Source organism: Eptesicus fuscus, chromosome 7 (genome assembly GCF_027574615.1).
Source record: "Eptesicus fuscus isolate TK198812 chromosome 7, DD_ASM_mEF_20220401, whole genome shotgun sequence".
NCBI lineage: Eukaryota > Metazoa > Chordata > Mammalia > Chiroptera > Vespertilionidae > Eptesicus > Eptesicus fuscus.
The window spans coordinates 68919338-68946115 of NC_072479.1; the positions used below are offsets into that span (position 1 = coordinate 68919338).

General features: G+C 35.7%; 1 protein-coding gene across 1 annotated transcript in view; it reads left to right on the top strand.

The window, feature by feature from the left end:
• SYT10 (synaptotagmin 10) overlaps window positions 1-8807 on the top strand; it is a 64674-nt gene extending 55867 nt beyond the window's left edge. Inside the window, exons 5-7 of the mRNA XM_008140549.3 lie at window positions 2799-2970; window positions 5425-5554; window positions 8736-8807. Coding sequence (XP_008138771.1) covers window positions 2799-2970; window positions 5425-5554; window positions 8736-8807 — 374 coding nt within the window. The remainder of the gene's footprint in view (window positions 1-2798; window positions 2971-5424; window positions 5555-8735) is intronic.
• Window positions 8808-26778: the final 17971 nt, after the last annotated feature.

Below are 26778 nucleotides of genomic sequence, written 5' to 3' on the forward strand. Positions count from 1 at the left end.
TACTTGCAGCTAATCACTTGCTTATAAAAGACAATTCTTGGACTTGAAGGCATGTACTTCGAACTTGCATTAGTTTATGACTGGGGACCACTTGAAGACATACTTAGACTGAATTTATTTCCCTAACCTGATCTGCAGAGGAATAACCAGGTTTCAAGAACACCATTTGCATTTGCATTCTTACTACCTAACTAAAAATTTGGCAATAATTGGAAGTATGTTCTAAGGGATGGAAAGAAATAATAAAATAAATAAATGCTTCTTGAAGTTTCTTAAAATCATTCTTGAAAGAAATATTTTTTGTGCTAACTTTGTTAGTATTAAAGCCACATCATTCTTTTATCCCTTCATTTACATCATTGCAGTTCTGGAGGATTATTTATAACTGAATATGTGACCTTTGGCATACTCTGGGGAAGGAAAAATAAGAGCAGAGTAGAGAGGTCAGTAACCATTTGTTGAAATGAACAGAAATAATAAATAGTAATAGAGATACAATAAAGGATGACATGGGGGGCAATTTATAATGTTGTGGTTCTTAAGAACAAAAATACCCCCTAAATTTGCATTACAAAAAGCCTGAGGAAACTAAATTCTGGTGTGGAAAGAGGGACAGGATTTAGTATATATATTAAAAAAAATAAGATGCAAATGTAAATATGGATATCATGCTCCCTTCTATGTAAGAATGGGAATTTTTAGGATATATGTTCATGTTGCTAATATTAGCATAAATAAATACTGGAATGGTACACAAAAAAATTGGGGTTGGAGTTGAGAGGTATGGAGACAGATGGGAGAGCGACTTCTTATTGCACATCCTTTTCTAGCATCTTGACTTTTGAACTATGTCAAGATTTACTATTTATTTATTGTATTTGTTGCCATTTTATTGTTTATATATTTTTTATTTTTTTCTAATCTTTATTGTTGAAGATTATGTCCCTTTTTTCCCCCCATTGACTCCCTCCAGCCCACTCCCACTCCCCACCCCAGGCCTTCATCACCCCACTGTCTGAGTTCATGGGCCTATTCATTTTTCTTTTTTAATTTGCAATACATAGTTGATATATAAATGTAGAAGAAAGTAAGTAAATTCCACATTTATTTTTAAATAACTCAAGAAAAATTATTGGGTCAACAAATATTGAAGAACTTAAGTTAAACAGTGTACTCGCAAATTATTGTTTATTCTATTCTTTCTATCGCGAATCAAAAGAGATCCAATTTTGAGACAAGCAAACAGCATCAAAGTTGTAATTAAGTACAAGATTACTTTTTATTTATGTGAGGCTTTTTATGAGATGAGTGCGTGCTTTAAGAACACCACCTCATTAATTCTCACAAAAGGCTTGTGAATCAACTCAGGAGCCGGCAAATTATCCTTGTCATGAGTAGAGTAGAGAAATGTCATCAGAGACACGATGGGGGCATGGAAGGATAAACCAGGCCTTGTTCCCATTGTTAATGAAATGCCTAAGCCTAGGGGCTCATACACAAAAATAGATCACAAAAATGAGCTTCTTCCTTAGAACATACTTCAAGTTATTGAAAAATCTAAATATATACATTTTTTTTGCAAAATAAATAAATGAAAATAAATGGAAAATAGCCATTGAACATTGCCCTTTCACCTTGTTTTCTTCTCCATACCTCAATTCGAGCCACAAAATATGTTTTTAACCCATGGAGGATATGCTTATAAAATACATAGATACATTTTTCTAAAGATCAAAAAAAACATTAATTTGCTCAACTAAATTAATATTGCCATCATTTTGGCCTATTCTAAGGAAATAAGATTTATTATTACATTGGTGGAAAGAGAAAAGGAGGTGGTGCTATAGTTGGAGGATGACCAGAAAATAAAAACATAAAGATAGAGCTTAGAAATGGATTGTTTTAACCATCTACCATGCCAACACCCCCTCCCAAAGCCATGCCTTCTTTTTATAAAAAGTAAAGGTTTTTTTAAAAAAACTTTTGTGTAATACTATATAACTTTCTATTGTACTGTAACAGTTGTTCTACGTAAGGTGTCAGGAGTAAGACAGTAGAGACAAATATAACCCAACTAAATTTTTCTCTTTCCAGTTGGCATCATATAAACAATGTCATAATAGAAACCTTCCTTGTGGCCATCTTTAAGGCACATATTGCCCTCTTTTTGCATGCTCTTGAGCATCTAATAATTATGTGTAGTAATCATTTCTTCAATCTGAGATCGTTACTAAGCACTAATGCTATGATTAAAATGAGACCTCTGATTGTAGTATCTTTTACAGTGATTGAAGAAAATGCCAGCTATTGTAGTTGTTGCTTTCTAATTTCTACTTGTTATGACTATATATACTGGTCTAGATAGAGTATTGCTCTTTCATACGTTTTAGTATTCTTATTGTAAATTATTTTGAAAGAAATTAACTTTAATATAATTATCCTTACTTGTTAGGATCCTATTCCTTAGAAATCACTTCTAACACGCTGTGTCCTCAAATAGCTATGACTAAAAGACTCATTGTAGCTCTGGATTGGCTCTTGAGAAACAAGTGAGTTTTCTCTGTTATAGTACAAATAGTGAGATCAAGTTCATTATTTTCCAGTTCATTCAAGATAAATGCTTTTACTTAAAGTAAGAAGTCCTAGAGAGTCTACTGCCCCCAATTAAGTCATTTGAATTTAAAACTGGTAATATTAAATAGTTTAAGTGCCACTTTTCTTAGTAATAATTAACAGCAATTTTATTTCTACTTCATACTATTACCTGTATTTTAACAAAATTACCTTCCCACTCCTAGATCCTTATGTCAAAGTGTCTCTGATGTGTGAGGGTCGAAGATTAAAAAAGAGGAAAACAACTACAAAGAAAAACACTCTAAACCCTGTGTACAATGAGGCCATTATTTTTGACATCCCTCCGGAGAATGTGGAGCAGGTCAGCCTCTCCATCGCGGTCATGGATTATGACAGGTACGTGTATCTGTGTACTCACTGATGAACAGTCATGTTCAGTTATATGCAAACCATATTCCACTGTAGTGGTTTTAATGTCCATTGGAAGAGGAAAACGTTATTCATTCTAAACTCATTTATTCCATGTTATAATATTTCTTTTTTTTTTTCTTCTCCAAAAGAAGTCACTGTTAAGTTGAAGAATGGGACACCTGGGGCTGGTGAAAGAATGGGTACACAGACGCAGTATGGAACACATTATAGAAAGCACTGTGTGAAGCCTTTTGACAGTGGCAACAGAAATTAAAATCCACGGAGTTTGTTTTTCCAACTGGGCTAGAATATGAATATTATGATTCTTATCAGAGCTCTATCATTAACTGGCTGTGTGAAAGGGAAAGTTATGCAATCTCTTGGGGATTTGCTTTTCCCATTTGTAAAACATCAGCATAATATGGAACTGTGAACAGTGAGCATTAAGAGGAGAAATTGACTAGTGGCCATAGGAATGCAGCCTTGATGCTCTCACATCTATCTTAAAACATTGCTGTGTGGCCAGCTCTTCCAGCTCACACACATGGAGTCACTTCTCCTTTCATGAGAGAAATTGCAAACTCCCAGGTACAGCTCTGAAGGTTCCTCCTACTGCAGCCCTTACCTTTTATCTTCCCACCCTTCCCTTATCTGAGATAGTATCACCTCGCTCTGTGTATCTCATCCCACCCATGCCTTACAGCCCTGCTCAAGTCACCAGTTCTGTCTTTCTCTGCTAACCCACCTCTTCTTCCTCTGAACTCTTGTCCCACCTTAAACATTCATAACTCTTCTTTGGTCCTTGCTCTATACTTCTTTCTATTGTTTTGCTTTTCATATTAATAAATCCTTTTTGGAAAGGACTATTGTATGTTTAACCTACAAAATTATCAGCAATAGACAGTATCTTGTTACATTTATTTTTTTCTAATAATAACACAAGTGGAGTGGAATACACATATGTAAATATTTTAAAGGAGCGTCCACTATATAGGACCATGAAAATGGTAGTAACCAGGACCCTATAACCTTGAGAAATTAATATGCTATCTTCTGGCTCAGAGCTAACAAAATGAAGCAGTGAAAAATAAAATGACACGTATCACCTAATATTTGAAATTAAATTATATCACAGTTTACAAAGAAAGCTATCCTACCTAAGAAAGAGAGAGCTCTTGAGTTAGCTGAAATTTCAAACGCTAAACATGTTGTGCTGTTTTCATTGGGAGCCCTTGTCCTGCTTTACCAAGAAAATGACTCCTATTGATTTCTCACCACAGTGATTGCAGGTAGATCCAATGGAGAATTTGTCATTCAGACAAGTTTAGGGAAAATGGATCCTGACAATATACAAAACAGGAAGATGAAAAAAAAAACTTATTTTTAAAAGTATATTTGTTTGGGAAACTTAATATTGAGGAAAAATGATAGTAAACATAAAAACCAATATCAATGACAGGAAGAAAGTAATGAAATGTCCTAAAAATAACCTCAAAGTCTCCTTAGAGATGTCTGTCAAAATAACCTTTAGAAATGCCTTTAAACTATACTCCATTCTTGAGAAGCAACCTAACCACTTGCACACTTGAGTCAATTATCTCAATTCAAATGCTGCCTCAACCTTTTACTAAGCGTGTAAGGCAGGCAGGTCCCTGGACTTCTGGGTGTTTGTCTCTGTCTGTAAAATGAGATGATGGTGATGCCACTCACTGTCTTGGTGTGAGGATTAAGTGAGGCAGTACCTTTAAATTACTTAGAACAGTGTCTGGTATATAATAAGATCCCAAACTACTAACTGTCATTGTTATTTTGATTTGTTGCTGTAAAAACAGGACATGAATGGAAAATAGCAATGTTGTTCAGTATGCTCAGCTGCTATGCAATGATAAATCGGTGGAACTGAACATAGCCCTGCCCTGTTTAATTATAGTACAAGTATAACATTCACTGACACATCATTAAGAGTCGATTAAATATGGTCATTTATACAAAAAAAAAAAAGTGGATACTGAGGTCTTGGTGAGAAATATGAGCATCATTACAAAACACTAAGCCTTGTGGAAAGAACAAGATTGTGATTCACATCACTTAACGTTAATAGGATTGCTTCCAAGAAAGAAACTCATCATATAGGGACCAGCTGGCATTCCTCATTCACATCATGTTTATTATGGTGCAACGTGCTCAAGTTACGAAGCACCAAAATGGTTTGTGTGTGCACCTTTACAGATTCATTTTTGAATGCTGCTTCTGTTTAGTAACTTTTAGTTTACTTGAGATTTTTTTTATTTGCCCTAAAGTAGTTTGATTTGCAAAATCATTTAGAACCTGTCACAAAATCTAGTGTTTAAATCATATGTTTAAAATTCTGCTAAGATGTGTGAAACGCCACGTATCTTTGAATATGGAAATGAAAATGTAACATGCTCTGAATTGTAGGGTAGGACACAATGAGGTCATAGGAGTGTGTAGAACAGGACTGGACGCTGAGGGCCTTGGGCGAGACCACTGGAATGAAATGCTGGCCTATCACCGAAAACCAATAACACATTGGCACCCCTTGCTGGAGGTGAGTGTGATTCCCTGACACCTACTCTCTATTTAAAATCCCTTTTGCTTAAATATGTTATCTGCTAACCATTCTCTGATGTTTTATATATTCACCTATTTTTTTAAAAAACACCGCACAGATGTTTCTCTTGCTTTGCCCCCACAGGCTCTGTCATCCAGTATTCAAAGTTCTGTGTTTCTTGTTAGATTTCCAAAATCACTCAACTTTCTGGGTTTGATATTCCTTTGGACAGTAAGCTCCTAAAAACTGCAAGTCTATTATTTTCTTTCCATAGCGGGAAAACTTAATCAGTGAATGGTGGGGCACTCCAGTAAATTCATTACTAACTGGAAAAGGAATGTTGGTGCTTTCCTTTTGTGAAAACCGCCACCTCACCTAAACTTCTCCAGAAACCCTAACTAGAGGTCCTGTCAATGAATACCACTCATCTATGTAGGAGGACAGGTATATCTACCCCAACTCTGGCCAGGAAGTAAAAGTGCTCACAGATTTTTTAAATATAGAGGCGTCCGCTTGTTTGAGACCAAAGCGTGTCTGTGCTGTGTGACTACATATTGGAGAAGCTTGGGGCGAGTTACTTTAACCTAAGTTCTGCTATTACTCTGTCATAGTAGTAAACGGAGAGAGTAAAACTAAATAACATGCTGAATGTTGAACTCTTAGCCCTGAGTGTGATGCAGTGTTAGCTTCGATTATAATAATAGTTATTTCACCAGAATGGGTATCAATACCAGCTTCTGTCAGGATTTTTAGCCGTGAAGTTAATTGTCAGTCTACTCGAAACACTGAATGTTGCTAGATGGAAAGGCAATTGCTGGAGCCTCTGGAAGAGTCACAGAGTGAGTCATTTATATGACCTGGTTAACTGAGAGGTGATGCATGTTGGCAGATGATGGAATTTATGCAATTCAATAAAAAGAACAGTTATGATAACCACGTGGTAAGTGGACGATGTATTGCTATCTCGCTGTGGATATGATTCTGCTTCTTGTTCTGGCACTGGGTGCAGTGTAATTAACTACTAAATGCCAGTGGGCTCAGGTCCTAATCTTAGCTTAGTCACAAAAATGTGACCTTGGCCGTGTTACTTAGGACATTATAGAGAAAACTGGATGAATGTGGTGTGAATATTGCATGCTCAGATAACAGAGGTGAACTGTCATCATAGATATCTGCTTATGTGTGTGTGTTTCACATGTTTACCTCATCTCATCATTTAAAAGTCAGACACTCACACAAATGCACATGTACACAGCACTTACCCCTAGGGTGGTTCAGAGAGACAAGTATATCCTCTAAATAGTTCAGTGAGTCTTGGGAAGGTTGTATTTTATTTTAACAGTGTTTTTGGCTAAAGTATAAAGTATACTCTACTGCTTATTGTACATTTACGATCATTTTCCTGATTTTCATCTTTGTTTTTATTTAAGGATTGAAAAGTGAATATTAATTTATTTTTATAAATATGTTTTTATTGACTTTTTTAAAGAGAGAGATGAAGGGAAAGGGATAGAGAAGTAGGAAGACTGATGAGAGAGAGAAACATCAATGGGCTGCCTCCTGCTCACCCTCCACTGGGGATCGAGCCCACAACCTGGGTATGTGCCCCAAGCGGAATCAAACCAGTGACCCCTGGTTCACACTGGCTGGGTGAAAAGTATATATTAATTTTAAGAATCTAGGCATGGGAGTAAAATTTGCTGGGCAGAGAACCACACTGAAGGGGAGACGTGGATTCTAATCCTTGCTCCTCTGGCTGGATAATCCTGGGCAGACCACTCTCTCTGCCTACAGCTGCATTTCTCCATAGTTAATGAAAATGGAAATGCATGCCCCTCAGACTTCACAGGCACTATGTAGGGAGAAATGAGGTAATGGGAGCAAGAACTTTAATGAAAAAACATATGTTGTGCAACCCAGGGCATATGATAATGACATATGACTGTTTAATAAGCAGTTACACGTTTATCTGATGAAGGGGAGCTATGGACTAGGCATGTATTTGTGTCAGTCATTGTAGGGTATACAGGAAGAATGAGCTACAATATGGATATCAGAAGATCCCAGATATTTTTCTAGCAGTGGAGTATCAGAGGATAAGTGGACTAAAATATGTAAATATACTTTCTCCAGCAAACAGCACCTTTTATCCAACTCCTGTACCTACATTCAATGGTCAAACAGAACATATGGACTAGAGACCTAAGAACTGGCTGGATTTTGCACTGTGGGAAAGTGATGCGTGTGTAATTATGTGTTTTGTTGCCAGAGAAAGGATTAAAATGAGAAGGGAACAATTCCAGAGCTGGGTAAGTTGGTGGGACAGAGACTAAAGCAGCATTTAGAAAATCTGGTTACTTCTACCTAGATGATCATGAATTTATTCTGTTGTAACTAAACTTTTAAAATACACATAATATTTGGGGACTGAAAGAAATTATTCTTCATCACTTGTGGCTCCCATTTGCCAAACTTAGTCCCTGTCATCTCATTAATTGCTCCTATGAAAGTCACTTTCTGCTTTGGAGCAAGTGAAATGCAGTCTCTTGTGTCTAGAATCTCTTATTGCATTTACCTAGCAATTGCCACCAACGCCCCTCCCCCATTACAGTAAACCAGTAATTAATTTACAATAAGAACTAAGCTCCTGTCATAGAATGTGAAAGGAATAGTTGTCCATGCCTGGCTGTTCTGCATACCATCTGTGTACCATACCCTGCCTACATCTCTATGATATATTTGTGTCCTCTCATGTGACTTCAGGAGGTGAGTTGTGGAGGGCAGGGGGAGTTATGTATATTTTCTCTTCAGAGGCTTGCATATCATGAATGAATATTCACTGTTAAAAGGTAGCAATAGCCAGGCTGGTGTGGCTCAATAGTTGAGTGTCGACCTATGAGCCAGGATATCAAGGTTCAATTCCTGGTCAGGGCATGTGCCCAGGTTGCAGGCTTGATCCACGGTAGGAGGCGTGCAGGGGACAAATGATTGATGTTTCTCTTCTCTCTCTCTCTCTCTCTCTCTCTCTCTCTCTCTCTCTCTCATCATTGATGTTTCTCCTCTCTCTCCTCTGAAATCAATAAAAATAAAATTTTAAAAAGTAAATAAAAGGTAGCAATAATTACCCACTTTATTATTTTTATACTAGGTCATACATTATGAAATTATTGTCTTTCAGTTACCTGGCCGGGCGAACAGTTTTGATAGTCAAGGATCCTGTTCATCTCCCAAACCACCTTCCACACCGTAATGCCTCCAAAATAAGATCATTGTAGTGAGGACCCAGGACATGTGCTCATCAGATCAGAAAAAAAAGCAGAAGGTTTGATTTCCTCATTTAAAATATATTCTGGTAGTAAACAAACTTGTGCAATTTTTCGTTTACTTTTTTGTCTGTGTATTAACTTTGGACATCTTGATATATTTTACTTGAAAACAGATAGTCCTTACTTCCACGAGGTGTTTTATTCTTCTTATCACATGCCTATTAGCACAGAGTGTTGTATTAAGTTGTAATTCTTTGCATAAGCAAAGAAACACGTTTTTTAAAAAGATCGATACTTATCTAAAATTTAATATAGTCTACGCTGCTATTATATAAAGTAGCACATCACATGTGTATGGTTTGGATTTTATTAACTGTTCATTTCTCATTATGCACATATTTCTATAGAAGCTTTAATGGAAATTTTGAACGTGATTTGCACAGGATTAAATCCTTGTGCCATCAAATTAATGTTACTTTTCTGATAATCTTTCATTCTCAGTAAATTATTTTCTTGATGAGGTTTGGCTCTGCTAAACTCAGAACGTTGTCTCTCAAGCTAATTGTTTAAAACATACAGTTGAAGCTCTAATTTAAAGAAACATTTTGAATATAAATGTAAAAAGTAATATTTAGCAGCTGGAAAATGGAGGTTGAGCCACTTGGGCTACCATTTTATACTGTCTTAATGTTACATTAGTTCACACATCTGTTACACTGTTTAACTGATATTTTAAAATTCTAATAATCTTACTCTCAAATGTAGCAGTAGTATTCCTAAGCAAATAGAATTAGAATTCGTTCATTTTTTGTGTTCGTAAGGTATTCAAGTACTGTGACGTATATTTTGTGACATGAAGCGTTCGTGTAGATCTCGTGTTTCTGACAGATCATACTAACAGACACCAAAGGTACAATAAATATCTGTGCTCATTGTCATTTAGGTTGTACTCAGTACTGGTGACTTTCAAACCAAATCAGAAGCTAATCGTTAAAATTGGGTATTTTCTTAAAGAAAAGGATGACCTATTTTTCAGGAAATTATAGAAATGTACCATAAATAATACAATTTCAACATTTAATAAAAATAAATTCTGACGGCCCAGACCCACAGTCCTTTCATAAAAGGCATTTGCCTTAAATAAGGATCAAGGATCAGGCCACTAGCGGTAAAAACTATGCAAACGTTTTTACAAGACAGAACTTTCTTTTAAATTATGTCAACTTTTTATTGTTGTACTTCTTGGCCCTTTTGGAAGGTATCTATATTGAACAACCCAACCTTACTTTTGAGATTTGTACTGTGGATAGTGCATATTTCAAGCTTATCCCAAGATAGGAGGTTAAAAGAATACAACAAAAAGGCAAGAAAATATGTACTTATACTTAATATATAAAAACACCTTCATCAAGATGAGAAATTTGTATTAGCAATTTTAAAATTTTATCCCATATTTCTAAATATTAAAGAATAAAAAGGTTTAAAAACCTTGAAATTTGTTTATTGGCATCTCTCATAATGATGGCATCACTGTTCATTAAGATGTAATTTACACATTTAACATTATAAAGGCAAACACAATTTCCTAAAATTTTTCAAATGCTTGTTAGCATCCTAATGAAAACGAGTATTTCTAGCTAAATTTTCTAATTGAAAACAGTAGAAGAAACCTGTTTGAAAATACCTGGCTATCTTATCCAGCCTAAAAGAATCATTGCTGTAGGTAGAATCACTGAATATGACACTCCCATTTTGGAATTCTTTATTTTACTGGAAAATAACAATTGTCATATGGGAAGACAAGTTATCCTCTTAATAAAATGACATTTTTGGAGGCGCTTGTTTTATTAGTAGATGTAGCTGCAGCTTACGATGAATTAGTAAATATATTTCCTAAGTGAATGTAATAACTATTTTCATCTGCAAACATATTTTCAGAACTTTATACTCATTCTTAAAGCTAATGCTTTTCTTTGCCTCATATGGGGAAAAAGCTAATGATTGTGATGGTGAAAAAAATGCCATCAGCCAAACAGGATTGTAGATTAAATAAGTTTTAAAGATAATTTTTAAGAAATGTTTCCCATGGATTAAAATAAACTCAGCAAGTTGTCTTTCATGCAATACAGGAGAGGGGTTTACACTCATAATTGATAAAGCATAATCATTTAAAATGATAGCTCATATTATAAAATTGTAATCCCACCACTTTTCAATACAACACCTCCTCACTCTACACAGCCACACATTCATACAACCAGAATTTATCCTCTTCCTACTTGTGATTGAAGGTGAAATGTGTTTAAAATAAGGTTTCATGTTACATATTTCCTGCACTAGTTTGTGTGGGATACCACATTTTAACGATAACACTGACACATTATGAAGTTGCAGTTTAGGTAATGAATGCCTAATTTTCAGGGATTTATTCAGGGACTTACCAAACTTAAGTCTAGGAAAAAGGAGCCAGTGTTGATTCATTCGCATAACAACACCAATGTTCTTTTTCGGTTATTTATTTATTTATTTATTTATTTATTTATTTATTTATTTATTTATTTTACCTGATTCACTAAGTCAGTGGTTGGCAAACTGCGGCTCGCGAGCCAGATGCGGCTCTTTGGCCCCTTGAGTTTGGCTCTTCCACAAAATACCACGTGCGGGCGCGCACGTACATGCAATTGAAACTTCGTGGCCCATGCGCAGAAGTCGGTTTTCGGCTCTTAAAAGAAATTTCAATCGTTGTCCTGTTGGTATTTGGCTCTGTTGACTAATGAGTTTGCCGACCACTACTAAGTGAACAGGAGAATGAGGAAACTGAATATGAAGAGCATTAGTGTTTGTGGAATATGTAATCTCGCAGAATTCTGAACAATTGACTTTTTTTTACATTGGCTCCTTAAAAATATTTTTCTTAACAATTTTAATTTTTTGGTCAGACCAGCCCTGGTTTCTAGTACTTTATTTACATGTAAAACTCATGATCTTCATACATTCACAGTTGAGTGAAAATTTCACCCAGATTATTGCCAGGGAACAAGACACAGGAAGGCAGAGCCAAGCACCCACTTTCTCATGCAGTTTTGGGGAGTGAGTGCGTGTTCTAGTTACTGCAGGGAGATCACACTGATCAATACTGACTCAGGTTTTAGATAAAAGCAAATATATTTGAACCTGTTTGGTTGTGATATTTAATTGACATTTTCACCTGTGTTTATTCTCCTGTGATGTTTATTATTTAAACATTTTGCAGACTCAATAAAGAACTATCAATGTCTTAAGGCTTTCACTTAATGATTAACTGTTTCAAAAATGAGAAAGCCAAACTCCCACTCTTTTATCAAATTTTAATACCCACAAAACAAATTGTAAGTTATTTCAGAAAGAGTTAGCCAAAGAGCCAAAGGACTCTTACAAATAAAAAGACCCAAAATCTTAACATTGAACACGTGGTAATTTCTTAAATTACTTCTTTAAAACGAGTACTTGATATTATCTCAGAATAAAAGTTTTCATAGAATGGAGTTCCATGTGAATTTTTTTTTTTTGCTACTTTAGTTGTGACTATGACCAGGTAATTTAATAACCTGATAATTTAAAAAAGAAAACTAGAGTTGATAGGATGTAAGAAAGAGATTCTATTAAATCTAAGTGAAAATGCGGAGATCTGTTTTCTTCACAACTTGTTTTTTAAACAACTCCGGTTATTCCAAGGTACTTCAATTGATAAACTCAGTTTCCACTCTAAAAATGTATTGCTGACAATAAGAAAGTATACAAAAGCAAGAAACATAAAATAACTTAAAGTAAGAATCTACATAAATAAATGGTAAACAAATGCATTATAGCATATGGAAATAAACATATTTTGAATGCAAAACAATAAACTCCTTAGTATTTTAACTTTTAATGGAAAGTGAATCCTCCAATATTATTCAAAAAACAACAACCCATGACACAGTATTTTATTAGTTAGTGAAATGGCTCAGGATATGATTCATCTGAACCTATTATGACCCATTATGTAAAGAAAATAGTGATTTGTATTTTACATAAGCAACAGAGCTAATTAAACTAAATGCTATTTCTAATACGTTATTCAGTGATGCTCTTTAAAATAAGAATTTTCTGTTTCATTAAAAGACTTCCTACATTGACTCAATCTTACATTAATTAGAGTGAATTGTAATTTAATAAACGATGCATTGTCTTCTGCCATTAACAGTTCACCAAAAATATGTACATTTGAACAGAGGCATTTAATAATCAGTTCAGGTGTTTCTCATCAAAGTAAAGAATTGTTTTTATTTTTGCCCTGTTCATCATGAAGATAGGTAACTAGGGTTTGACTTGATGGGATGACAATATCATGCCATAGAGACTTAAAAAAAATCAGTAAATTAAGGTTTGAGATGGGATTTAATGATTTATTGAATGCCAACATTTTAAATGCTAGAAATGGTGATTGGAAGAAAAAGTGGAAGATGTTTAAGAGAAAAATAGATGTTTTCATGCCTGAAATGATTTAAATATACTCCTACAAGGAGGAATTGATTAGAATAATCGTACTTTTACTAGTATCTATGCTGACACACTGGAAGTGACTTGATATTGATGGATCTAGAGATGGAGATAGTACTTATATGGAAACACTTTCATCTCAAACTGACAATAACTTCTAAGCTCACCTGGGTCATGAGAACCTTCTCCAAAGAGCAAGCTATACCTGATCTTGTCATGAAAGGGTAAAAATAGGCCATTGTCTTTGGAAATTATGTTGAGATTTGCATTTGCTATGCACAGAATCCTTATTTACTGTACAGGGTGGTGGATTTCAATTATTCAATTTCATGTTTTGTTCCGTCAAAAACTAATTTGTTAAAAAACAATGCATGTTATAGAAATGAATCAAAATTGTTAAGAGAAGTTGAAAGGTTAATACATTGGATTTTTGTCTTTTTCTGTCTTTCAAAGAAAATTTTCCCCGTTTGAACACCAATACATGAAATTATGTTTAACTAGGATTTTGCTGTAGAATAAAATTTGTGAACCAAAAGAATCCCTATCATTCCTAAAGCTATGTGCAAACTGGCCACAGAATCGTTCGTTATAAAAATCACATGGTTTTTTTCTATTTATATAGATTGTTTGTGTGGGTTTTATTATAAATCTTTTTGCTTTTTCCCTTAAAAAGACCCTCTAAGCTTTCTATTTTAAAAAACAAAACAAAACACAATAACCCCCAGTGTGACTAACTTTATAAATTCTATTACTGTATAAGAAAGAACCAAGTAGACCAGATACAAAATATTTGCATTTATAATTTTTTGTAAACAAATAGTTCAACCCAGGTTCATATCATTCACATTAACTTTTTATTGACCTTTCCAACTGAAAATGTGATTTGGTTTATCTGCAAAATAGGGATAAATTATGGATCACAATGAAGTAAGACCTTCATTTTATTATGAAGAAAAAAGTCAAAATAGAAAAGAACTGCCTGACATTGTAAATGTAGCAATTTCACTAATGAATAGTCTGATATATTTTCCAATTATTCTAAACTGGCAGCAACCATGTAAATTGAATAATTTGGATCCATCATATTTAATCCTCCTTTGTATTCTTCAGACATTGTTCATAAGGTGACTTTTTAACTGAATTTTGTGGTGTAATACGTAGCCATTGTTCAAATCAATATCGTTGACTTCCGTAATATAGAAGAAACATTTTTAAATCGTTTGAAATTCGTGTTTCTGGCTTTTGTACACAGTAACCAGCCATTTGTGAAACTTGACAGCATATAATTGTATTCCTGAGAACAAATGTTTTGCAACCCCCTTTAAAAGATGTACACATTTCAGTATTTTTACAATGTCTTCTTTAGAATGTGTGAACATATTTGTCAGGTTCAGATGAATTATGTAACAATGAAACCTCAAAGCTGTTATGAAGTGTACAGTTTATGATTACTTTTGTAAAAGAAAATGGAAAAGCACTTGAAATATAATTTTACTGTTTCATATGTATTTTGAAAAAATAAATAAAGTGATTATAAATTATTTTTGTCTGTCTTTGAAGAAAATAACTTTTTTATATCTAATTTTGAGACATCTGTGTTGCTAAGTGTTTCTTTATTAGTCATCTTTTTGGCACTCATGAGAGAGCAGTGTAACCCATTTATCAATATTTCAACTGTTCAAGCAACTATATCTTAAACACTCTACTTAATACATACATTTCCCCCCAGAAAATTATTAATTTAAAGTTCTGGATAATTTCCATTAAGGGTTAATTAAACAATCATTAGTCAAGTGTTAAAAGAGGTAAATACCATTTACACATATTAGCTACATTTTTTAATCTGGAAAAAGTCCCTATAAATACCTTAGCAGGTGATCCATTCGTTGGGGTATACCAGTTATTTTTTGCTTGTTTGTTTCTGCTTTGCCTCAAATTTTCAAAAAATATTTTCATAAGGAATGTTTGTAGCAACTAGGTAATCAATACAGCACTGGCTCAAAAGTAGTTATATTTGTTGAAAAACCAGATGTTCTGAACCTAGAATCATTGTTATAAAAGAGATACAGCTCAAAGAAGCAAGTAAATAAATCTGTATAGAATGGAGGGTAAAGATTAGTTGAAGATCTGACTTGTCTGTTCTTGCTTAAGTCTTTACATCCAAAAAATGGGGGAGCCTGATTGAAATCTAAACTTCTTCTGAAAACAAATGCTCATTCTTGTTAATATTTCTAAATATTTCCCCAGGAAGCATTTATGATTTAAAAATCTATATTCCCACTAACAATACATGTGTTTCCAAATACTCTGATAAATACTTGGCATTATTATTTGAATTTTTGCCAATTTGTGCATGACAAAAATGGTATCTCATCAGTGTTTTAAAATTTTTTTCTAGTGGTATTGATCAGTTTTTCATATATATTGATTGGCAATTTGGATTTCATTGTTTAAGATTTTCCCCATTCTTCTGTTAGAATTGTCTCCCTAATTGATTTATAGAGGTTTCTATTCTAGTTTATTTTTTAATGGAGACACATTCTTCATATGACCACATCTCAAACTGATCTCTGCATTATGCAAAGCAGAAGGCATAATATTAGGTTATAATCTGTAAAGACAATTTATACAATATATATGAATGAAAAATGTATACTAAGAGTACCGGTTAATAATGGCAGATTTTGTAATCAAAGAAAACATGATAATTTCAAGAAAAACATCAAAAGTGCTTTATTCAAAGTAATGTCCATTGCTAGCTACACATTTCCCCCACTTTTCAGGTAATTTGTGGATACCATCCCAATAGAACTTTTCTTGTTTTGAGGCAAACCATTCAGAGACCAAATTTTCCACTTCTTCATATGTTTTGAAGTGCTGCTCAGAAAATTGGTGTGCGATCGATCGGAACAAGGTAATCTGAAGGAGCAAGGTCTGGTGAATACAGTGGGTGGGTTAATACTTCCCAGGCAAGATCTTTTAATGTGTCCTTAACTGGTTTTGAAGTGTGTGATGGTGCGTTATCATGAAGCAAAATTACTTTGCCGTGTCTTCTGACACATTCTGGTCGTTTCACAATCAAAGTGTGTTTCAAATTGATTATTTGTTGTCAGTAGTGATCAGTATGAATGGTTTCACCTGGTTTTAGAAGCTCATAATACACCACACCTTCCTGATTCCACCAAACGCAGAGCATTGTCTTCTTTCCTAAGCGATTTGGCCTTGCAGTCAATGTTGATGGTTGACCTGGATCAACCCATGATTTTGTGCATTTGGGATTCTCAAAATATATCCACTTTTCATCACCAGTCACAATTCAATGCAAAAAAAGACTTTCTTTTGTGCTATTGAAGTAACATTTTACTGATGACTTTTTGGTTTTCCATTTGTCTTTCCTTCAGTTGATATGGCACCCATTTTCCTTTCATTAAAATCTTTCCCATTGCTTGTAAACAATCGGAAATTGTTTGCTGAGCAACATTTAATCTTTCTGCAAGTTATTTTTGAGTTTGACATGCATCTTCATCCAATAATGCTTGTAATTATTGGTCTTCAAACTTTTTCGGTTGACCTGGACGTTCTTTGTCTTTCACATAGAAATCATCACTTTTAAAGCCTTTAAGCCAGCGTTCACAAGTATCTTGAAATGGAGCATGTTCACCGTAAGCTTCCCGAAGTATACAGTAACTTTTTCTTAAAAATAAAGTAATGAATTAAAACTTCTCACAAATGCTCTTTTTTTTGGCACAAAATTCGACATTTTACTTAATTTTTAAGTAAAATTATCTATGATGTTAACACCTTCAGCAAATTTGACATATAAAGTTTTGAAGCTTGCTGTCAATACAACAAAATAGCATACATATCGAGTCACATATATCAACATATGTGTAATTCCACCTATTGAAAAAAATCCACATTATTAACTGGTATACCTAATACATTGAAAAACATGTGAGAAATAGAAAGCAAATGCAATTAAGAGTTAATGAACTGCTGTAAGAGATCAACCGAAGGACTTGTAGGATGCATATAAGCATAACCAATGGATACAAGACACTGGGGGGGGGGGGAGGTGAGGGCATGTACTGGGGGGTAGGGGAAGGCTGGGGGAGGGGTCAAGGGGGGAAAAAAGGAGACATATGTACCACTATTTGTAATACTTCAAACAATAAAAAAATAAAATAAAATAAAAAAGTTAATGAACTCTTGAAATGTATGAGTTGTTATATTGACAATTTTCTAGGTAATTTTGGGCTGTCACCACTGGAAGTATTTGAAAACATCCATTTCATGGATAAGTCATTATTTATGCTATTGTTTAAAATTCCTTTTTGTGCTAAATTTAAACATTTTTTATTCTATTCACTCTCATAAAATAATACAGAACAAAGGGAAGTTATGTTCATTAATGTCTACAGAGAATACAACCAAAAATTTGAATAGTAACCACAAATAAGACACTTGACAGTTTTCATGTTTTTTAAACTCACTTCCCTTCCGAATAATGAAAAAGTAATCATCCAAAGTTCTAAATGCAAGTGTACATTGTTTAAACAGAAGAAGTTCCCACTGTGAATGCATTTAGTGAGTCTAATTGTTTAGCTTGTGTGTATTTTCATGATCAACTATTTTTCTTTGATAAATTTCAGCACATATATGACTGAAAATGTTACTTTAAATGGAAAATTAAACCTGAGTCAGTGATGGGAACACAAACCAGAAAGTAAAAGACCTAATATGTAAGGATCATTATGAAAACACAAGACACAAACAAGCCACCAAATTGCACAACTCCTGGAGGCATTAATCACACTATAGCCTGTATAAATGATGCCTCCCAGGGTACACAAATCCTATTACCTGAATAATAAGGGAGAAGCAGTACTGAAAGTTATCTTACCCAGAAGCTGTAATTGAAAGGTAGAGTCAAGAATTAGATTTTTTTTAAGTTGGACATATTGCCTAAAACATACAGAACATGTACCATGCACCAAGCACTGTGCTCATTACAAACCTATCTCTAATATGTACAAAATCCCTGTGATGTACTAAGATGACTATATTAAGGTGTGGAAATAGAGGCTTAGATTAATTGAGTGGATATACATGTAGTTAATACTAGAGCACAGCTCTGAACACATGGTTAACTCATTCCAAAGTCTGACCTCTTAGTCTCTACATATCATGAAATATGAAAACAAATATTTATTCAACTTAAAAAAATACTTTTACACTCCTGTAGCTTAAATCTTAACACAAAGCATGTAAGTTTTATCACTCCCATTTCACAGAGATGGTGATTGTGGTTAAAGGTCGTGTAATAGAAGGTGGGACTGGCCTCAAATCTGTCTTTGGCCCTCAAACTACATTCACATCAGGCATGATGCTTTTTTAGTAGAACACCCTAAATATGCTATGAAACAAGGAAGAACATTGAATTTTGTACCTCTTTATATAAATCACCAAGATGAAAGATATTGTGAACTTCATTGACCTTTACTCATCTATAAATTGATATCAATTGTATCTGACCTCTCAATTAGTTAATGTATGTATCAATTATATAATACTATAGGCCTGATGCATGAAAATTTGTGCAAGAGTAGGCCTTCCTTCCCCCAGCTGCCGGCACTGTGCGGCTTTGCTCCGGTATCCGGGCTTCCCTCCTCCGGCTGCCAGCAGGCACCCGGGACTAGGGCTGGCTTCCCTCTGGCCCCAGCTTTCATCAGGAAGGACCCGGTCTAATTAGCATATTACCCTTTTATTATTATAGATGTAAACCACTATGCCAATAGTAGTTACTAGGTGTGTTTTTTTATTTAACCAATACTATTTCTATCATAAATACTTGAAATCCATGGGTGAGATAAATACTTTTAAGAGCCATAAGATAGGTGTATGTACAGATCAAGTTGCTAAGAAGGGAATTAATACAACAAATTGACTCTGACCTGACCAAAAAAAGAAAAAGAGCAAAGAAAGGAAGAGAAGGAGCCTGGTGAATAAGCTCAAGTTTGATAGATTCCTGCTAATCACATCTCATTTTAAAATTACTTTTCCATTGCCTGAGTTCAGGCCCTGAAACCTCTTGTCCGCATTTTATAAGTCTCACCAATTGATTTAACAACCTCCAGATTCTTCTCATTGAAGACACTCTCTACTTAGGTTGCTTCCTTAAATTGGCTATTGTAAATAGTACTGCAGTGATCATAAGGGTGCATGTATCTCTTCGAATTAATGTTTTTGTTTTCTTCAGATGAATACCCGGAAGTGGAATTGCTGGATTATATAGTTCTATTCTTAATTCTTTGAGGGATCTCCACACTGTTTTTCATAGTGGCTGCAACAATTAACATTACCACCAACAGCTTATGAGGGTTCCCTTTTCTCCACATCCTCACCAACATTTAGTATTTTTTTATCTTTTTGATAATAGCCATTTTAACAGGTGAGAGCTCATATCAGATTGTGGTTTTGATTTGAATTGTTCTGACAATTAGTGATGTAGTGCATCTTTTCATGTGTCTGTTGGCCATTTGTTTGTGTTTTTAGAAAAAAAGTTTAGTGAAAGTGTCTTTTGTTTTGCTGATCTTCTCCTTAGATTTTTATATATCACTCTCAACATAAAAACTGAGACAGAGCTGAATTCTCTTGCAAAATTAAAGAAAGAAGTATTTAAACTTAACAGGAGGTAAGTGAGATTGGAGCCAACAAGACTTGATAACTACCGGGAAAGTTCAGAGAAACTTCTGGTGACAACAAAGCCAAGGGCATCAGAGAACACAGTGCCTAAAGAGATTTTAAGATTCTGTTGTGACCCCTCCTTAACATTCTTTCTTCCATAAAGCCTTCCTTGTTCACATTGACATTTGTGTGAGCAGATAGATCCTGTAGGGGACTTGTAAATGTGCTAAGTTCCATGGTAGAGTGATGGTGAGGGGAGGAGAGAGCGCACACAGCAGTGAAGAAGAGGTAGAGTGGTCTTATGGGCATCTCGGTTACATCTTCTATAGAAAAAGTTTAAAAGTAGATAAAATGGTGACTGTTTCAGGATAGTGTGCTCTGGTGTGATCGGTTTCTTTATTTTAATACATTTCACATACAGAGAACACATTTTACAATACATGCCAATGATTTTCTAACAAGGAAAAACAAAAGACAATCCTTTAGTCATTAGTTCATTCAATAAATACCTACTGAGCAGCTACTTTGTCAGCTATTTTTCTTGAGTTGTAAAATTTATAAATGATCAAAAATACAAAAATAATCAAAATCTGTGATCTTATGGGAATTAAATTCTAGCCAGATAGTCAGACAATAGAAGGGTGGGGCCAACATCTGGCTAGGAGAGGGAAAGCAGGGGGTTAAGAGATAAATTAGAGGTGAGGGATTTTGAGTCAGTGAACATGAGATTCTGTAAAGAGCAGAAGAATGGAACTGTATTTGGTGGGAAAAGTGGGATCAAATAAAGATTTAATATTTTTTTCAGATGGGAAAAATAACATTGTACTTTTTAAGAATAACAGTATAAACTGGGAAAACATAATACAAGAAGTGGGGGGCAGATTTCTGGAGCAATGTCTTTACCTGAGTGAAAGGAGCTGAGGTCAAATACACCAGTGGAAGGATCCACCTAAACCAGGTGCACGGGTGTTATATTGTTAATCAGAAGATGCCTTAATCAATAAGCCAAATTTATTTGGAGTCCTTTTCATTTTGCTAGCACTAGCGGGCCCAGAGGAAATCTTGCTTCTCAAATTCTGGGGGCCCAATATGGTGGAAGTCTTTCCTATTTATATGTTTTTCAGCTCTTTGTTTTCCAAATTTGTAATGAGACTTCTGGCCTTCTGAGAAAAAGTCCTGTGTGCTGGGACAGGACCATGAGACCATATCTCAAGGCCTGGCCTGGCGCCAGCACTGACAACTCTGTCTGGAGCATAGTTTATGGCCTCTCTGGAATGGGGAGCAGTCTTATTTTTCCCTATTATTTAAGAAAGCAAACGTTTACAGAAGCCAGAATAGCAGGGTTAAATTTCAAACAGCAGTTTTTACCCAAGATGGAGGTTACTATGCTTCAGGGGCAGCTCATGCACCAATGTGTTGTCAGAGCTTTTAGCTACAGGCATTGGTACATTGGTAGATGTGGTGGTGGGATCTAGGAAAGCGCTCCTTTGAATGCTTCAGTGTTCTCAGGGGAGAAGGAAGCAAGGATGTCAGTTAAGGGTGAAGGCCACAGGTAAGTATTCAAAATAAAGTGATAAACAAAATAGATCCAGAAACATAGAAGCAAGGAACAGGCTGTGGAACCCCAGAGGGAAGGTAAGGGAGGGTGGGTGAGTGGGAAGAGACCAACCAAAGAATTTATATATGCATAATCCATGGTCACTGACAATAGGGTGGTGAAGGCCTGGGGCTGGAGGTGGGGGAGGGGGGCGGGCTGGAAGAGCTCAATGGGGGATAAAAGGGGACATATGTAATACTTTCAACAATAAAGATTTAAAAAAAAAAAATCCTGAGAAAGGAGGAGATGAGAAAATCTTCCAGAAGAGTGGAGGGTGAGCAGCCTGGGGGAAATGTAATATGATTGCTGGGCAGAATTAATCTTTACTTCTAGGTTTGTGACCATGAATTTAAACTAGGAACAGTCAGCATGGCTGTGTGCTTTTCTCCAGTCATGCTCAGCTTCAGGGGTATAGGCACAGAATTTTGATAGAATAGGATTAACAAAGAAAGTAAGCTGGAAAAATAGGAGCTAGTGACCCAAGAGCAAGGCATAAAATTGAGAAAATAGAAGGGCTGCAGTTATTTATGTTTTCTATGAGAAAAGAAAATTATACTGCTGTTGTTAGTCACAATAAAGAGGAAATAATTGTAGGGTTTTTTAATTAAATTTATTGGGATGACATCTATAATAATAAAAACGTAATATGCTAATTAGACCAGAGGTCCTTCCAGGCGACCTTCTGGACAAAGCCGCCGTGGCAGCGGGGGTGGGGTGGGGATGCCCCTTGATTCTATGATACATTATCTGTGTATTGCACTGTGTTTACCACCCAAAATCAAATCCCCTTCCATAGCCACATATTTGACCTCCTTTACCCTGAAAACCCCCTCTCTCCCCCTTCCCTCTGGTAACCACTATACTGTTGTCTGTGTCTATGAGTTTTTGTTTGTTTGTCATGTTTGTTCATTTGTTACTTTCAGTTTTATACACTATGTAGTGAAATTATATGGTTCTTTACCCTTTCTGTCTGATGTATTTTGCTTGGCATGATAGTCTCAAGGCTTATCCATGTTGTTGCAAATGGCAATATTTCATCTTTTCTTATGGCTAAATAGTATTCCATTGTATATATGTAACACATCTTCTTTATGCAACTCTCTATCAAAGAACACTTCAGTCGTTTCCATGTCTTGGCCACCGTGAATAATGCTGCAATGACCTAGGGGTGCTTATCTCTTTACAAATAAATGTTTTCAAATGTTTTGGGTAGATACCCAGAAAATAGGTCATCGTGTCATATGGTACTGTTCAGATCCTCTGCCCATTTTTTAATTAGATTTTTGGGGTTTTGTTGTTGTGTTGTATGAGTTCTTTATATATTTTGCAATTTTTAAAGTGTAGTAAACAGGCTAATTTAAAGTCATTCCTTCACTTTTTAAAAAATGTATATTTTTTATTGACTTCAAAGAGAGGAAGGAAGAGAGAGAGAGAGAAAGAAACATCAATGATGAGTGAGAATCATCGATCAGCTGCTTCCTGCATGTCCCCTACTGGGGATCCAGCCCACAACCCAGGCATGTGCCCAGACTGGGAATTGAACCATGACCTCCTGTCCAGGTTCATAAATCAGTGCTCAACCACTGAGCCACGCTGGCCAGGCCATTCACTTTTTTCATGGATGTTATTGATTATCTACATGAGTAAACAAAATTGATCCAGACTCTACCATTATGGAGCATAAATTGAGGTAGGGAGAAGATTTTAATCAATACTTCTAATTGAGACATGCAACTTTTTAATACTTTGTAACAGCTAGACCTAACCTAGTCTGCTGGAGCTTGGTCAATGGAAATTTCATTAGAAAAAGGGATATTTTAGTTGAGTTATGAAGTCTGAAAAGGTGGTAGGTGTGATGGAAAACAGAGAGTAGTGCCTGTGCAAAGACCCTGGGCAGGGTCTTTTATAAGAAATAAAAGATGCTGACTATGGATGGAACAAAAAGATTAGTAGTGAGGAGCCGTACAATATGTGGCTGGAGAGATAACTAGGTGGGAGCCAGCTTATGCAGCAGTACGACTACTAATCATTTGGACTTTCTAATAGGAGAATGGGATCCCCCCCCAGACAGGAGAGTTTACACTTTTTAAATATTGATAGAATGGACTGTAAGGATATAAGAGTGAAACAGAGAACACTGAAGAAGGGGTATTTTTGATGGAGGAGGGGAGATCAAAAAATATTTTCCACATACTCAGTTTGAGGTGACAGAAAGATCTAAATATCTATGGCAAGTAGTCCAAATTATTTGCTGAGTAAGATGGAAGTAAGGTGCTTAAGGAAATAGAGGAAAATTCTAAAATAGTTATTGAGGAACATGAGAAAGTTACATGTGTTCACTAACCTTATTGTAGTAATCATTTTGTAATATCCACATCTATCAATCAAATCGGTACAGTATACTTCTCAAACTTACACAACATTATCATTATATGTCAATTATATCTTAATCAAATTGGGGAAAAACAATTATGCCAATAGGTTATATAAGCTGACAAGCAATATAAGAAGTTGTGGCCTTAAGTGAAATTCCTGAATTGGGTATTTTAAGGTTGAACAAAAGGTACAGGATGAACATGGGGAGGTGAGATTCTCAGGTGGATGAAATAACATCACTTCAGGCAGGTGGCCAAGGCGTAGTAGCTTAAGTGTTTCATATGATCTGACCTAGAGATGAATGTGAGCAGGTGGACAACCAGGAGGAGGTCAGGTTAAGGCAATCATGTGGAAGACACTGAGGCTATACAATATTTTGCTGATCATGGATTAGCAATAGCAAATGGCACACACAGAGAAAGGGAAGTGTAAAAGGTGTGAGGGACTAGCATAGTAGAGAAACCCCAGAGCATTGTGAGAATGTGAACTTGAAAGTGGCTGAAAACGACCAGGATGTCTAGAACCACAGGAATGCCAAGCAGCAGATTTCACTTCAGTCGTTCCTGGAGGGTGGTGGGCTCTCAGCTTCCCAGGGTTGCTGAAGTTTGGAAAAGATGCCCTGTGGTTTGTGATGGGGAAAGGGGGGGAAGATTTCTTGATATCTTTAAGTGACAGCTGTGGAAAGCTCCTAGGAAATGTTTCTTTTATGAAACTGCATTATCCAACAGCTTAATTGTACTTCAATTCTCTGAAAAAGTGAACAGGTTTCCCCCCAAAGAAGAAAAGTTAATAGCTTTTAATGAGGGTTGGGAGCATGAGTCACTTCCTCCCCAAGAACCACGCCTTTGCCCTGTGGGCTGACCTAGAAAGCAAGCTCTCTGACTACTAAAGTAGTTGTTTTCACTTTCTGCTGCTTGATGACACTTACCTTTGGATCAAGTGGTATGTTCCTCCTCCATCAATGTAGACTATTTAGCTGAGGTGTCATACAGTCTTCAATTAACTGATTCTCTTATTGTAAGTTGTTTTTGACAAGTCAATTTATGTAACCCATTTTGGCTAAATGAATCATTCTCATACTCTTACCAGTTGTGTCTATATCGTGAAAGCAACGACTAAAGCAGTTCAGAATCTCTTTATGTAATGTGATTTGTTCACCCTCAGTAAGAAAAGTCTTATGAGTTCAGGCTGTCCATTAACTGTCATGTGTGTGGAGCGTGCCATACGCAGCCTCTATTCTAAGCCTCTCAAAGGGAGAGGCACCAATATGTTTATCACTTGAGCTTCTGCCCTGAATCTCTCTCCCTTATTTGTACCTTAGAGAATAATTTGGGACAATTTAGGAATTTAAAAAAGAGGTTTTGCTTTAAGCTCTCTCTCTTTTTTAACCAAAAGCACTAAGCAAACTCCCAGAAGATAACACATTATCCTGGCTTCTCATTCCCCAGAATTCAAAACTCATCCCCAATAGCATGTATTCCTTTCATTAGTTGAGACAAAGACTGAGAGAGAGCAAGAGCCCTCCAAAACCCAAACCTGAAAAGGTACCACTTCCCAAACTTCAAATGAGCATGAACCTTCCTTTGCTTTCTGAATTTGGTAATCCCATTTCTTCTTTTAGGAGAGTTGATACAATTAGTAGTCCTAACAGACTTTGAGTGCTTAAGAACCATTTATCCATAACTGATTATGTTTTTGGTAGGAGCATTTACAACTCTAGTTTACTAACAGATGAAGAAACTGAGTCATGGAACATTTCAACAGCCTCCCCTGAATCACACTAGTTATAAATAGTAGGGTCTGGTTTTTAGTCCAGAAGCCCAACTCCAAAGACTCATATACTGAGTTGTACTCCACCACCTTAAGGAGGCTGAAAGAGGGGGTGGACTTTTCCTTCCCTCCCAGAGTATAAGATTTTGTTCTATTGTCTCTCAATCTCTTTCTATGCTCAATGCAGTGACTATAATCCCAAATATAATATTTCATGTTCTGAAATGAAATTGTTAGCATTCAGTAAAGGATTAACTCAGCAGGCCTCAATTGTCCAAACCTTGCACATTCCAAACAAAGGTTTGGCCTTGACTGGCTCCTGGAAGGTAATATCTGAGCCCTTAGAATCTTATGCCTGAAAAGAGTATCTATGTTTACCTATGGCTTTGGGTCACAGCACACAGTTTATGTTAACAAAGTAATTTATGGGGCCACACGGTGTCAATTTGATCTTGGAGTTGCTGGAGACTGAGTAAGGTCAGCCATATGGGTATTCCATAACTATGTGACTGACCTCCAATAAAAATCTTGGGTGCCATGGTCTAAGTGAGTTGGCAAAACTTCATACATGTTATGGCTAGAAGAACTAAACACTGTCCATGTGACTCCACTGGGAGACAATAACCATGAGCTTGAATCTGATCTCCCTGGACTCAGTTCTAGGCATACAAGATATTTAATTTAATATAAAAGAACACATGAAGGAAAGTTATCTATAATAAAAGTGTAATATGCTAATTAGACTGGACAGACAAACGTCCTTCCGGACGAAGCCAGGGCTGTGAGGGCTGAGGCAAGCTGCTGCGGCTGCGAGGGCCAAACCCCTTGCATGAATCTTGTGCATTGGGCTTCTAATTTGTAATAAAATAATAGATATTTAAACATGGAATTGCCTGGGCATGACTACAATATATAATGTAGTCAGATGCTTGGACATAGACCACTAAAGAGCACCATTTATCTTTGGAGGCATGATTTTTCCAAACAGTTAACAACTCTTGGCA